At 40.0% G+C, this 14647-nt stretch overlaps 1 protein-coding gene across 5 annotated transcripts in view; it reads right to left on the bottom strand.

The window, feature by feature from the left end:
• The window catches only part of TFDP1 (transcription factor Dp-1), a 99668-nt gene that overhangs the window by 64329 nt on the left and 20692 nt on the right, over nucleotides 1-14647 (bottom strand). For all 5 annotated transcript variants that reach the window (XR_008888577.1, XM_056555829.1, XM_056555828.1 and 2 more), the window contains one exon: nucleotides 10203-10269. Coding sequence is in view for 4 of the 5 variants with exons in the window: in XM_056555829.1 (XP_056411804.1) it covers nucleotides 10203-10269 (67 nt within the window). In the remaining variant the exon portion in view is untranslated. The remainder of the gene's footprint in view (nucleotides 1-10202; nucleotides 10270-14647) is intronic.

Genomic DNA, 14647 nt, shown 5'->3' with positions numbered 1-14647 from the left:
GTGTTATAGGTCCCTATGGGAGCTATAACACTGCAAAAAAAAAAAGTGAAAAAAAAAGTGAAAAAAGGTCATTTAACCCCTTCCCTATTAAAAGTTTGAATCACCCCCCTTTTCCCATTAAAAAAACAAAAAAAAAACCTGTGGAAATAAAAATAAACATATGTGGTATCGCTGCGTGCCAAAATGTCCGAACTATAAAAATATATTGTTAATTAAATTGCACGGTCAATGGCGTGCGTGCAAAAAAAATTCCAACGTCCAAAATAGTGTATTTTTGGTCACTTTTTATATCATGAAAAAATGAATAAAAAGCGATCAAAAAGTCCGATCAATACAAAAATGGTACCAATAAAAACTTCAGAACACGCCGCAAAATATGAGTCCTCATACCGGTCCGTACGCGGAAGAATAAAAAAAAGTTATAGGGGTTAGAAAATGAGAATTTTTAAACATAAATTTTCCTGCATGTAGTTATGATTTTTTTCCGAAGTAAGACAATATGCAACCTATATAAGTAGGGTATCATTTTAACCGTATGGACCTACAGAATAAAGATAAGGTGTTACTTTTACCAAAAAATGCACTGTGTAGGGACAGAAGCCCCCAAAATTAAAAAAATGAAATTTTTTCTTCAATTTTGTCACACAATGATTTTTTTTCCGTTTCGCCGTGGATTTTTTTTTTGCAAAATGACTAATGTCACTGCAAAGTAGAATTGGTGGCGCAAAAAATAAGCCATCATATGGATTTTTAGGTGCAAAATTGAACGAGTTATGATTTTTAGAAGGTGGAGGAAAAAATGAAAATGCAAAAACAGAAAAACACTGAGTCCTTAAGGGGTTAAAAGGAGCATCACATGCTTGAAACAATCTAATTTTTCCACAATTTGAAAGGGTGCCAATCATTTTGTCCAGCCCATTTTTGGAGTTTGGTGCGACTGTGTCCAATTTGCTTTTTTTCCCCTCCCTTTTTAGTTTAGTTCCTATACACACAAAGGGAATAAACAAGTGTATAGGAAAACGTGTTACTGCAATCCTTCTCTGTGAGAAATACTTTGTTTTCTTTAAAAAAAATAAAAAAATTAAAAAAAATCAGTTGTGCCAACATTTATGGCCATAACTGTAGCCATAGATAGTTATCAGACAGTACATTTTTTAGAAATTGTTGTGCATTAGGCATGGCTATTTTCATAAAATGCTTCAGTTTACGCCTATTTATCTTCATTGTAGCCATTTGAATGTCTGTAATGACCTTATGATGAGGACATTTGAATGACATAAAAAAAAAGGTTGTCTATTTTATGTTATTTTCTAAACCTCTAGTTTCATCTCATGCATTTGCATTTAGAGTGGATTGGAAAAGGGCAGCTAAGCTTTTTAAATGGGAGCCACCAAACGCTGTGCTTGACTATGGCAGTACCTATACAGAATGAATGAAGTGGTATATTGCACACCCAACTGATGCTCTTTCCTCAGAGGGGGCTTCGTTCCAAGTTCTCGGAGGAGACCATTTCCCATTCTGGAGCTTGTGAGGATGCCCCATCTGTCAGACCCCCTGCAATCAGATTGTTATTCCCTATCCTGAGGATAGAGGATAACTAGAATTGTAATCTATCTGCCTCCATCTTGATGAGCTGTATGGACGGAGAAATGCCTTGGAAAACAGGTTTTTCGGTGTTAGATTTGTGTGTCTTATAATAAGTTGCACTGCACATGCTCTTTTGGAGATTTAAAGACACACTGTTGCTTCGATATGGACAGTACGAGCTGCTATGCACAGGCACTTTTGGCAGGCCAGTATGCAGAAATCTATAGGACATGCTCCTGACATGAACTACATGGTGAAAACATATTGTGGAGTGTATGAGAATTATTTTATTCGGGCATTATAAGGGGAGCCTCTGATCAGCATCAGTATATCAATTTTTATTGCTACAATGCATGTTGGAACTACTGCGTGCTAAGATATACATGTGAGAGATTGACATCTGCAACCACTACATGGGTATAATAAAAACTGTGATTTATAACCTGTGTATGATGCGTTAATTGGTTCTCTCTGCTGAAATACTGCATCTGATATGTACTGAACTATACAAGAGCATCATCTAATTTAGACAAGATGGCGGCCATTTGTAGTTAAGTTTGTGTGCACTCAAACTGTCAGAAACAGACTCCATGAGGGTGGTATGAGGGCCAGAGATCAACAGGGGGGGGGGGGGACGTTTGGCAAGATTGGCAAATTCACCACGGACGCCCTGTGCTCTTCACAGATGAAAGCTGTGCTGTCCCTCCATGTGCTTGCCAAAGGTAGCCTGACTGCCATTAGGTACTGAGATGAGATCCGCAGACCCCTTGTGTGACCGCATGCTGGTGTGGTTGGCCCTGGGTGCCTACTAATGCAAGACAATGCTAGATGTGGCTGGAGTGTGTCAGCAGTTCCTGAAAAGAGGAAGGCATTAATGCTATGGACTGGCCCGTCTGTTCCCCAGACCTGAATCCAATTGAGCACATCTGGGACATCATGTCTTGCCAACGCTGCATTGCACCACAGACTGTCCAGGAGTTGGCAAATGCTTTAGTCCAGGTCTTGGAGGACATCCCTCAGGAGACCGCCACCTCATCAGGAGCATGCCCAGGCATTGTACAGAGGTCATACGGGCACGTGGAGGCCACACACCACTACTGAGCCTCATTTTGACTTGTTTTAAGGACATTACATCAAAGTTGGATCAGCCTGTAGTGTGGTTTTCCACTTTTTTGAGTGTGACTCCATATCCAGCATTAAAAGGTTAAAGTTAGTTATCTTTTATAAATATACTGCCTTCTTTTCAACAGCCAATAGACCCTTTTACAGCAGCCATGAAGAGTTCTTCTACAACAGCACTGTAGAATAAGCCCTGCATGTGTGTCCTATGTGAAGAAGGTTCTTTAGTGTGCATATACAGCACATTAAATGTAATTCATTGTAACTATAAAAGAATCTAAACAGCTTAATAACAACTTTAGTAAAAGGTAACCGTGTAAATTAATAATTACATCAGGATTTCTATTTCTTGCACATAGCAGCTAGCAGCACATACATGCGGTGGAACACAGTGCCACTGTGCGGACAGATTAATAACTATTAGTAAGGTATTAAAGTGAAGCCGTCAGCAGATTAGAAGAATACAACCTGCTGCTATGGACTAATCGGGCAGGGGCAATGATTACCATTATTATCTCTCCCCTCTGCATAGTTTTTGTCTAACAATAAGAAATTTAGGGAAATGTGGGGAGGAGTCACTCTGGCACAGTGCATTGCTTATTATTTTTTGTTTAGTATGTATGTGTTCCCTGCTTTCTGTATTACATATTTAGTGGAATGATTGTTTCATCCATGATACTGACAGAATATGTGAACACCTTTTGGTGCTAATGTTAGTATATATTCATTATGTACTGGCTGGAGTGACTATTTTTCTCTCTCTAGTTAAGATTTTCCCTTTTTTCCTAGTTGTGCTTTGGAGTACACATAAGGCCTAATAGTTATAAGCAGATGTTTGCACAGGCAGTTATATTGTAATATTTTTCTTAAAATTGTTACTGATTGCCTATTGGTTCTACAATAAGAAATATAAAGGGGTACTCCAGTGGAAATGTAATTAATTTTAAATGAACTGGTGCCAGAAAGTTAAACAGAATTTTTTATTAAAAAATATTTTTCCTTCCAGTACTTTTTAGCAGCTGTATGCTACAGAGGACATTCTTTTCGGATTTCTTTTTTGTCTTGTCCACAGTGCTCTCTGTTGACATCTGATGCCCGTATCAGGAACTGTCCAGAGCAGGAGAAAGCCCTCATAGAAAACCTATGCTACTCTGGACAGTTCCTGACACGGACAGAGGTGTCAGCAGAGAAAACTGTGGACAAGACAAAAAGGAGATTCAAAAAGCAAAGAATTTCCTCTGCAGCATACAGCTGCTAATAAGTGCTGGAAGGATAAAGATTTTTTAATAGAAGTAATTTACAAATCTGTTTAACTGTCTGGCACCAGTTCTTTAAAAAAATAAGTTTTCCACCGGAGTACCCCTTTAACCCCTTAAGCACCAGGCCATTTACACATTAGGATCAGAGCGTTTTTTGAACATCTGACCACTGTCACTTTAAACATTAATAACTCGAATGCTTTTTGTTATTCTGAGATTGTTTTTTCGTGACATATTCTACTTTAACATAGTGGTAAATTTTTGTGGACACTTGCATCCTTTCTTGGTGAAAAATCCCAAAACTTGATGAAAAAATTGAAAATTTTGCATTTTTCTAACTTTGAAGCTCTCTGCTTGTAAGGAAAATGGATATTCCAAATAAATTTTTATTTTTTTATTCACATATTCAATATGTCTACTTTATGTTTGCATCATAAAGTTGACATGTTTTTACTTTTGGAAGACACCAGAGGGCTTCATAGTTCAGCAGCAATTTTCCAATTTTTCTCAAAATTTTTAAACTCACTATTTTTCATGGACCAGTTCAGGTTTGAAGTGGATTTGAAGGGTCTTCATATTAGAAATACCCCATAAATGACCCCATTATAAAAACTGCACCCCCCAAAGTATTCAAAATGACATTCAGTAAGTGTTTTAACCCTTTAGGTGTTTCACAGGAATAGCAGCAAAGTGAAGGAGAAAATTCACAATCTTCATTTTTTACACTCGAATGTTCTTGTAGACCCAGTTTTTGAATTTTTACAAGGGGTAAAAGGAGAATATTTATACTTGTATTTGTAGCCCAATTTCTCTCGAGTAAGCACATACCTCATATGTCTATGTAAAGTGTTCGGCGGGCGCAGTAGAGGGCTCAGAAGTGAAGGAGCAACAAGGGGATTTTGGAGAGTACGTTTTTCTGAAATGGCTTTCGGGGGGCATGTTGCATTTAGGAAGCCCCTATGGTGCCAGAACAGCAAAAAAAAAAAAAAAAAAAAAAAAAAAAAAAAAACACACACACATGGCATACCATTTTGGAAACTAGACCCCTTGAAGAACGTAACAAGGAATAAAGTGAGCCTTAATACCCCCCACAGGGGTTTCACGACTTTTGCATATGCAAAAAAAAAAAAAAAAAATACACTAAAATGTGTGTTTCCCCCCTAAATTTCACATTTTTGCAAGGGTTAATAGCAGAAAATACCCCCCAAAATTTGTAACCCCATCTCAGAGTATGGAGGTACCCCATAAGTTGACCTGAAGTGCACTACGGGCGAACTACAATGCTCAGAAGAGGAGGAGCGCCATTGAACTTTTGAAGAGTGAATTTGTTTGGAATGGTAGTCAGGGGCCATGTGCATTTACAAAGCCCCCCGTGGTGCCAGAACAGTGGACCCCCCACATGTGACCCCATTTTGGAATCTACACCCCTCACAGAATTTAATAAGGGGTGCAGTGAGTATTTACATCCCACTGGCATTTGACAGATCTTTGAAGTGGGCTGAGCAAATGAAAAATTACATTTTTCATTTTCACGAACCACTGTTCCAAAAATCTGTCAGACACCTGTGGGGTGTGAATGCTCACTGTACCCCTTATTACATTCCGTGAGGGGTGTAGTTTCCAAAATAGGGTCACATGTTGGGGGGTCCATAGTTCTGGCACCATGGGGGCTTTGTAAACACACGTGGCCTTCAATTCCGGACACATTTTCTCTTCAAAATCCCAATGGCGCCCGCCATTGTAGTTCACCCGCCGAGCACTTTACATCCACATTTGGGGTATTTTCTTACTCAGAAGAAATGGGGTTACTACTTTTTTCCTATTTTCCCTTGTGAAAATGAAAAATTTAAGGTAACACCAGCATTCTAGTGAAAAAAAATAATTTTTTTCATTTTCCCATCCAACTTTAACGAAAATTTGTCAAACACTTGTGGGGTGTTAAGGTTCACTATACCCTTTGTTAAGTTACGTGAGGGGTGTAGTTTCCAAAATGGGGTCACATGTTGGTTTTTTTTTTTCGTTTTATGTCAGAACCGCTGTACAATTAGCCACCCCTGTGCAAATCACCAATTTAGTCTTCAAATGTACATAGTGCGTTCTCACTCCTGAGCCTTGTTATGCGCCCGCAGAGCATTTTGCGCCCACATCTGGGTTATTTCCGTACTCAGGAGAAATTGCGTTACAAATTTGGGGGGGGGTCTCTTTTTCCTTTTACCTCTTGTGAAAATAAAAATTAAAGGGCAACACCAGCATGTTAGTGTAAAATTTTTTTTTTTTTTTTTTTTACACTAACAGGCTGGTGTAGACCCCAACTTTTCCTTTTCATAAGGGGTAAAAGGAGAAAAAGCCCCCCAAAATTTGTAACGCAATTTCTCCCGAGTACGGAGATACCCCATATGTGGCCCTAAACTGTTTCCTTGAAATACGACAGGGCTCCAAAGTGAGAGAGCGCCATGCGCATTTGAGGACTGAATTAGGGATTGCATAGGGGTGGACATTGGGAATCACTGGCGTAGAATACCCCTAACAGGGTGCCTCCAGCTGTTGCTAAACTCCCCGCATGCCTGGACAGTCAGTGGCTGTCCAGAAATGCTGGGAGTTGTTTTGCAACAGCTGGAGGCTCCGTTTTGGAAACACTGCCGTACAATACGTTTTATAATTTTTATGGGGGGGGGGGGGGGGGGGACAGTGCAAGGGGTGTATTATATGTAGTGTTTTACCCTTTATTATGTGTTAGTGTAGTGTTTTTAGGGTACATTCCCACTGGCGGAGGTTTACAGTGAGTTCCCTGCTAGGAGTTTGCGCTGCGCCGAAAAATTTGCCGCAGCTCATACTTGAAGCAGAAAACTTACTGTAAGCCTGCCCATGTGAATGTACCCAGTACGTTCACATGGGGGGGCAAACCTCCAGCTGTTTCAAAACTACAACTCCCAGCATGTACTGACAGACCATGCAGGCTGGGAGTTGTACTTTTGCAACAGCTGGAGGCACACTGGTTGGAAAACCTTCAGTTAGGTTCTGTTATCCAACTCAATATTTTCCAACCAGTGTGCCTCAAGCTGTTGCAAAACTACAACTCCCAGCATGTACTGATCACCGAAGGGCATGCTGGGATTTGCAGTTTTGCAACATCTGGAGAGCTACAGTATAGAGACCACTGCAAACTGTGGCCCTCCAGATGCTGCAAAACTACAAATCCCAGCATGCCCAGACAGCAAACAGTTGTGTGAGCATGCTAGGAGTTGTAGTTTTGCAAGATCTGGAGGGCTATAGTTCAGAGACTACCATATAGTGGTCTCAAACTGTAGCCCTCCAGCTGTTGCAAAACTACAACTCCCAGCATGCCCAAACTGATGACCCCCCTGGGCATTTGCGCGGGATGCCTGCTGATAGATATCAGTAGTCACCCCGGTCCAGTCCCCGAAAATCCCACGGACGTATGAGTACGTGCCTGGTCCTTAAGACCCAGGGTGCAGGGACGTACTCATACGTGCCTGGTCCTTAAGAGGTTAATACATTTTCTGCCAATATGCACAGGCTGTACTTCTGATCCTTGCGATTTCAGTACGTACCTGGCAGACGGTAATGGACATGCTTAGCAAGGATCTGTGCTTGTCTTGGGGCTAAATGGCTATGTTGTGAGATTACCATAACACTGTAGCTAGTTTTTTGTGAACTTGTATTTCCTGAGAAATTATGTTTTTTTGACAGCTCCCACAATGCCATTTTCCTCCTTCTCAACCATCAGCCACCACACCCATTGAAACAAAAGACCTGTGGTTTTCAATCAGAGTGCCTCCAGCTGTTGCATTAGTTGCAGATTGATCCCTCCACCCATTAAAGCAGACAGGCTCCTGTCATCAGCTGACTAGTGAGTCAGGTCTCGGCCGCATTGCAATCTGGGAAAAATCTGAGACAACAGTAATTTTGTATGCTGGTAAAAATAAATAGTGGGGTGAAAATCACAGGAGAATTGTGAGAAAACCGTCACACACAGGTACAGACACCATATTATGAACTACACTAACTTTACAGCCCCTGTAGCATAGTCCAAATAAAAAAAAAAAAATTGCTGGAATTCTAACTATCTGGTACTGATGTTGTACAAGACATAGCCAATCACTGGCCGCAGCGGTGTCCCCCAGGGGAGGTACGGTACATACAGTTTTCCTTTTTTTCAGACAGCCATGACACGTTGAAAAAGAAATAAAATTGCCAGATAATTCCTTTCATTTTTATTTACATGTTAACTAGGCAATTTAGTGCACTTTATCCCTAGGTGTACCAATCTGCCCACTGCTGGAATAGTGCCTCCGCAGAAACATTCATCTGACCCACAGTGACATAACTCAAGGCAGCTTGTCATTTGAGGGCTAAATGAATTTTAATGAGGAGTGATTGTTACAGCAGCACTTGCATGGATCAGTGCACGTAGGGGGAAAGTAATGCCCCCCTAGTGCAATTAACAACATAATAAGCATAAAAATAATGCTACACAAAAACAGCCCAGCATGGAGGCTTAATAAGGTACACGGGTAATCACTAGCTCATGCCCCATTAGCAGGTTAGAATCTAATTTACATTTAAAGCAACCTATAGACCAGTGTTTCCCCACTAGGATGCCTCCAGATGTTGCAAAACTACAACTCCCAGAATGCCTGGACAGCCTTCGGCTGTCCAGGCATTCTGGGAGTTGTAATTTTTTAACACCTGGAGTCACCCTGGTTGGGAAACACTGCCATAAACTTTCAATAAGCTGTGATCCAATACCTTAAAAAAATCTATATATATATTGGAATACATCAGGGTCTTACTGGTATCTTGCTGCCAGCCTCCGCTGCGATCCTCTTCCTTTTGGTCAACCTGGCACATTAGCTCAGTGAATCAATGGTCACAGTTGTGCCCTGTCTCAGCTAGTGAGACATATCAAAAGGTCACACACTGCTGAGGTGGGACACTGCTGCGGCAAGCGAGTGGCTGAGCTTTACTGGGACGGATCAACCAGCACCAGGGAGAGGACGGCACTGGAGGCCAGGAGCAGGGTACTGAAGGTCCTAGGGGAGGTAAATAAAACATTTTCTTTTTATAGCAGAGATAAATGGGCATATGTCTAATAAGAAGAAGGAAGAAAAAAAAAACACACACACACACACACACACAAAAACACCCTACCGCCTAAGTAACCCTTTATGTTTTGTGTGTTTAAGAAAGTAACTAAAAAAGATAATTATGGGGCTGATTTAGTAAAGACTGTCATTCTACACACTGGTCTAGAGCTAAACTGCACTGGAATAAGTTGCTACAAATTTATTGGAGAGGTGCAGGTCTCAATAAATTTATCAACTGTTTTAGTGCAAAAAAAAATAAAAAAAATAAAGGCTTGTCCAAAAAAATTTTCCAGACCGAGGCCCCTTTCACATTACAGGTATCATCCTGCTTTTTTACTGCCGTTATTTTACAATAACGGATGAAAATAACTGGATGCAATAACTGGTAATAACGGACGATAACCGACGACCATCATCCGTTATTTTTAAATGGGTTTTTTCTTAAAAACCTGATGTTGCTCCTCCGTAATTACCATTTAGAATCCATTTGTTTTAAACCTTTTATGCTCAGTACAGAAAAGGGATATTAAAAAATAAATAAACACAATAATGGATTATAATGGATGTTTTTCTTTGTTGGTTTTTGTTTATTTTTTTACACCTGTTTCCAATAGATTGCAATGTAAAATTTTAAAAGGTTGTTTTTGGACCATTATTTTTCCCGGACCAAAAATTTGTTTATGCACCGTCTTTTGTGCCGGCAAAAATAACAGACATTAGTAAAAACAGACATACCTGATGCAAAAGGATGGTCAAAAATTCCCATTGACATGAATGGGATTTTTTTTGGACGCCAGTTTTCAAAGCTTTTTGCCGGGAGTAATAACGGAGGTTTTTACAGGAAGGGGCCTAAGTGTGCTGCTACTGTATCACACGATATACACCATCACTGACAACCCAGGATCCACAAGGAACACGTGAACCTTGCATATTACAACTGAAGCAATAGGCAAGCCTTGTCCGATATCTGTAGCAATCCATCTGAAATGATCCCAACTGAAGAAAAAGAAAAACCAAACAAGGACCTGTTTTCTGAACAGGCAGACACATGAAGCACATTTCTTTTCAACAGGCTCTGTCATCTCCAAACATGCCAATAATAAGAGTTCCAAATATTTTGCTATCTTACCTTTTCCCGGACTAAGGTTTTGATCTACAAAAACTTTCAGCTCTCCATTTGCTTCAATTAATCCAGCCTAAGGACGAAACAGAAAAATGCCACATTAATATAAAAACAACAATTCCTCTGTACTGGCTAAAATAAAATAAAAAGTGTCTTTAAGGGGGTACTCCGTGGAAATTTGCCAGAAAGTTAAACAGATTTGTAAATTACTTCTATTAAAAAAATCTTAATCCTTCAAGGACCTATTAACAGCTGTATACTACAGAGGAAATTCTTTTCTCTTTTTGGATTTCTTTTCTGTTATGACCACAGTGCTCTCTGCTGACACCTCTGTTTTTAGGAACTGTCCAGAGCAGCATATGTTTGCTATGGGGATGTTCTCCTACTCTGGACAGTTCCAGACATGGACAGAGGTGTCAGCAAAAAGCACTGTGGTCAGACAGAAAAGAAATCCCAAAAAGCAAAGAATTTCCTCTGTAGCATACAGCCGCCAATAAGTACTGAAAGGATTAAGATTTTTTTAATAGAAATAATTGGCATGCAAGACCTATCCCCTTTGCCACATAGCCATACACCCCTTTCTTATCGACCAAGATGCATAAGGGTTTACCAAAGTGTTTTTTAAACTGGGGTGCCTCAAGCTGTTGCAAAACTACAACTCCCAGCATGCCCAGACAGCCAACGGCTGTCCGGGCATGCTGGGAGTTGTAGTTTTGCAACAGTTGGAGACATTCTGATTGGAAAACACTGGTTTATCATAATAAATGAGGCAATCAATAAGCAATGTAAGGCTATTATGGCATAAGGTACACCAAATCTGTCACATTTTATGGAAAGGTGTTTTAAAAGGCTCAAATTAAATCAGTGGTAAAAAAACAATGTTTTATTGAACTGAAGATGTCAGCTTAGGCAGTGTTCACATTTCTGCTTTTCTGTGTGAAAGTGCAGGATACAGCAAGAGTAGGACAAGTAACAGATTTCAGATGCACATGGCATGTGAATGCCAAGGAGTTAAAGGGGTACTCCGGTGGAATTTTTTTTTTTTTTTAAATCAACTGGTGTCAGAAAGTTAAACACACATCTGTAAATGACTTCTATTAAAACATCTTCACCCTTCCAGCACTTTTTAATAGCTGTATGCTACAGAGGAAATTCTTTTCTTTTTGAATTTCTTTTTTGTCTTTTCAACAGTGCTGACACCTCTGTCCATGTCAGGAACTGTCCAGAGCAGCATAGGTTTGTAATGGGGATTTTCTCCTGCTCTAGTCAGCAGAGAGCACTCTGAACAAGACAAAAAATAAATGAAAAAAGAAAAGAATTTCCTCTGCAGCATACAGCTACTAAAAAGTACTGGAAGGGTGAAGATTTTTTAATAGAAGTCATCTACAAATCTGTTTAACTTTCTGGCACCAGTTGATTTAAAAAAAATCGGAGTACCCCTTTAAGCCTACAGCATTCTTCATGTGGGATAAATATGGTTATATTTAATCATTTGGACATTACTGCACGCAGCGTACATACCAAGTAGGTTCATTTTCTGTAGAAATTCATTAGAATCCACTGCCTTTGCCCAGCCGCCACTGATGTATGTGCTATAATGCGTGTTGATCAGTGTTTCCCAACCAATGTGCCTCCAGCTGTTGCAAAACTACAACTCCCAGCATGTCTGGACAGCCTTCGGCTGTCCAGGCATGCTGGAAGTTGTAGTTTTGCAACAGCTGGAGGCACATTGGTTGGGAAACACTGGTGTAGGAAGACAGATAACTGCTGTGGAGGGAGTTGCACCCTGCTGTACTTAGTGTCCCTTGGATATTATCAGAATGCCTGCAATACATCCTGTATGCTCCATGCAGATAGGGCAGTGTGAAGTTACTGACAGATTCCCTTTAAATAAGTTACTTCACCAGTTAATAGAGCAGGGTATTCATTGTATACTTTTAGTTTTCGATGAAACAAGACTTCTGTTTTCACAAACTTCCTTCCTACTATTAAGAAACTGGCAGAGTACAAAAACATAGAATAAAGATCACACTACAAGTGACACTTAAGTCTGGTAAATGGTGGTGTGTATATAGAGGTATAAGCCTGTTAACCAGCTATCACTCATGTAGCAGCAGTTCCAAAAACATTAATGAGGTTTTAAAATGGTCCCATTACTCAAAAAAAAAAAAAAAATTGTTATGATAACTAGAAATTTCGCGATTTTAATATTCTTTTTTTTAGGTGGTTGAGGATGAAAAATCTAAAATGAACATGCAAATATGGCTATGTTTACACACACAGTGGGGTAGATTCATCAAAACTTTTGCAAAAAAATAAATAAAATAAACAAAGGATAGTTGCCCGTAGCAACCAATCAGATCGCTTCTTTCAATTTTGAAAAGGCATTTGAGAAATAAAAGCAATCTGATTGGTTGCTATGGGCAACTAGTCAACTTTTATAGCACTTCATGAATCTCCTCCAGTAGTTGTAAAACTGTTTCAGGGTACGTTCACACAAGAAATCTGGTGCAAGTTCCACTGCCATTCACTTCAATGGGTCAGCCAAAAGTCCACAATAGAGGCAGATTGCCGGCAGACCCATTGAAATCAATGGTAGCATAACTTGCAGGGAGTTACGATCATGTGAACGTTACCTTCTTGCCCAAAATAGGGCCAAACGGACCATAAGCCTGAAGAAATGCCAAAAAAACAATAAACTGCTGAATAAAATAGATTATCTGTACTCACATTTGCATATTCTAATAGCATAAGGTGCCATTGAGGCTACATTCACACTACATAACATTGCATGATCAGTATGATTAATAATTTCTAAGCAATAATTTGATGATTGCTTATAAACGGTCTCCTAGTGAGACTTAACCTCTTAAGGACGCCCCCTGTTTTTACCTAAATGACAAAGCATCATTTTGTTAATCTGGCGTGTCTCAAATCTGGTGTGTCGCATTTTAAAATTGTAATAACTTTGAAATGCTTTTATTGAACAAATAGATTCAGAGATTGTTTTTTTCGTGACATTTAAAATTTTTTAAAATTTTATGGTGTTTACAGTGTGGTAAAAATAAGGTTACCTGTATTCTGTGGGTCGGTATGATTAAGGCGATACCCAATTCATATTTATATGTTCTTTTTTCTTTTCACTACAAAATCAAATTTTACCCCTTTTTATGTTGCATTGTTCTGACAGCCATAATTTTTTTTTTTTGGGTGATAAGGCTTTATTGGGAAAGGGGCATTTTTTTTTTACATTTTTTTTTTTTTTTTCACTTTTTACCTGTTATACTGCGTGGCAGTACAACTATCAGTATCACACTCACAATCAGCCTGTGCCATCCAGCCTATGGCTGGACCTCACAGGTTGCCATACTAAGCAGACAGGAGGCCATCAATGGCAACTAATGGGAGCCCTCGATCGCATCACAGGATTGTTGTTGGTGAACAGGGGAGCCCCCTCCTCCTGTCAGTCCTATAAATGCCGTGATCAGGGCTGATCACGGCATCTTTGGGGTTAATGCTGCCGAGAACAGAGCGATCCATGTCTTAGCAGCTGTGATCGACAGCCAGGCCCGGCCGCTGATCTTCTGCAGTGCATCGTGCTGTGCAGGAAACATATCAGCAATTGGGACGTATGCGTACGTCCTAGGGTGGGAAGGGGTTAAGCAAAAATGGTGAATTATACTCACCGATAATTCCTTTTCTGGAAGTCTCCACGACAGCACCCATGAGATTATCTCCTCCTCCCGATTGGGACAGGAAAAAAAAACACTGAAGTTAAATTCCCCACCCCTTCCTGTCCACACCAGTGTATTTATAAAGAACACCGAAGGAAAAAAAGTGCACCAAAAAACACTATAATAAAAACCAAAGGGTTTTGTATGGGTGCTGTCGTGGAGACTTCCAGAAAAGGAATTATCGGTGAGTATATTTCACCATTTCCCCCCACGTCTCCACGACAGCACCCATGAGAAATGCCAAAGAATTTATTAGGGAGGGACTACAGCACTGAGAACTTTACGTCCAAAGGCCATATCCTCAGAAGACAAGATGTGAACTCTATAATGTCTGGAAAAAGTATGAAGGTTTTTCCAAGTGGCAGCTTTGCAAATCTGTTCTACAGAAGCTCCGGCTCTCTCTGCCCATGATGAGGAAATTGCTCTAGTAGAATGGGCCTTCAATTGTCTAGGAGGGGCTTTTCCTCTGGCCACATAAGCCTCTGAAATTGCGGTCTTAATCCATCTGGCTATAGAACTCCTAGAGGCTTTCTTGCCTCTATTAGGGCCAGCAAACTGAATAAACAGATTGTCATCCTTCCTCCACTGACTAGTTCTTTCAATGTAGATGAGAACAGCTCTTCTAACATTCAAAAGACTATGATTTTTCTAAGTCATTTTTTGGATCTGAACAGCAGGATGGAATCACAATATCCTGTGATCTATGAAAGGTAGAAA

This window comes from Hyla sarda, chromosome 2 (genome assembly GCF_029499605.1).
Source record: "Hyla sarda isolate aHylSar1 chromosome 2, aHylSar1.hap1, whole genome shotgun sequence".
NCBI classification, from domain to species: domain Eukaryota; kingdom Metazoa; phylum Chordata; class Amphibia; order Anura; family Hylidae; genus Hyla; species Hyla sarda.
Note: the sequence above shows the minus strand (reverse complement) of the source record. Positions and strands in the feature narration are given on the sequence as shown.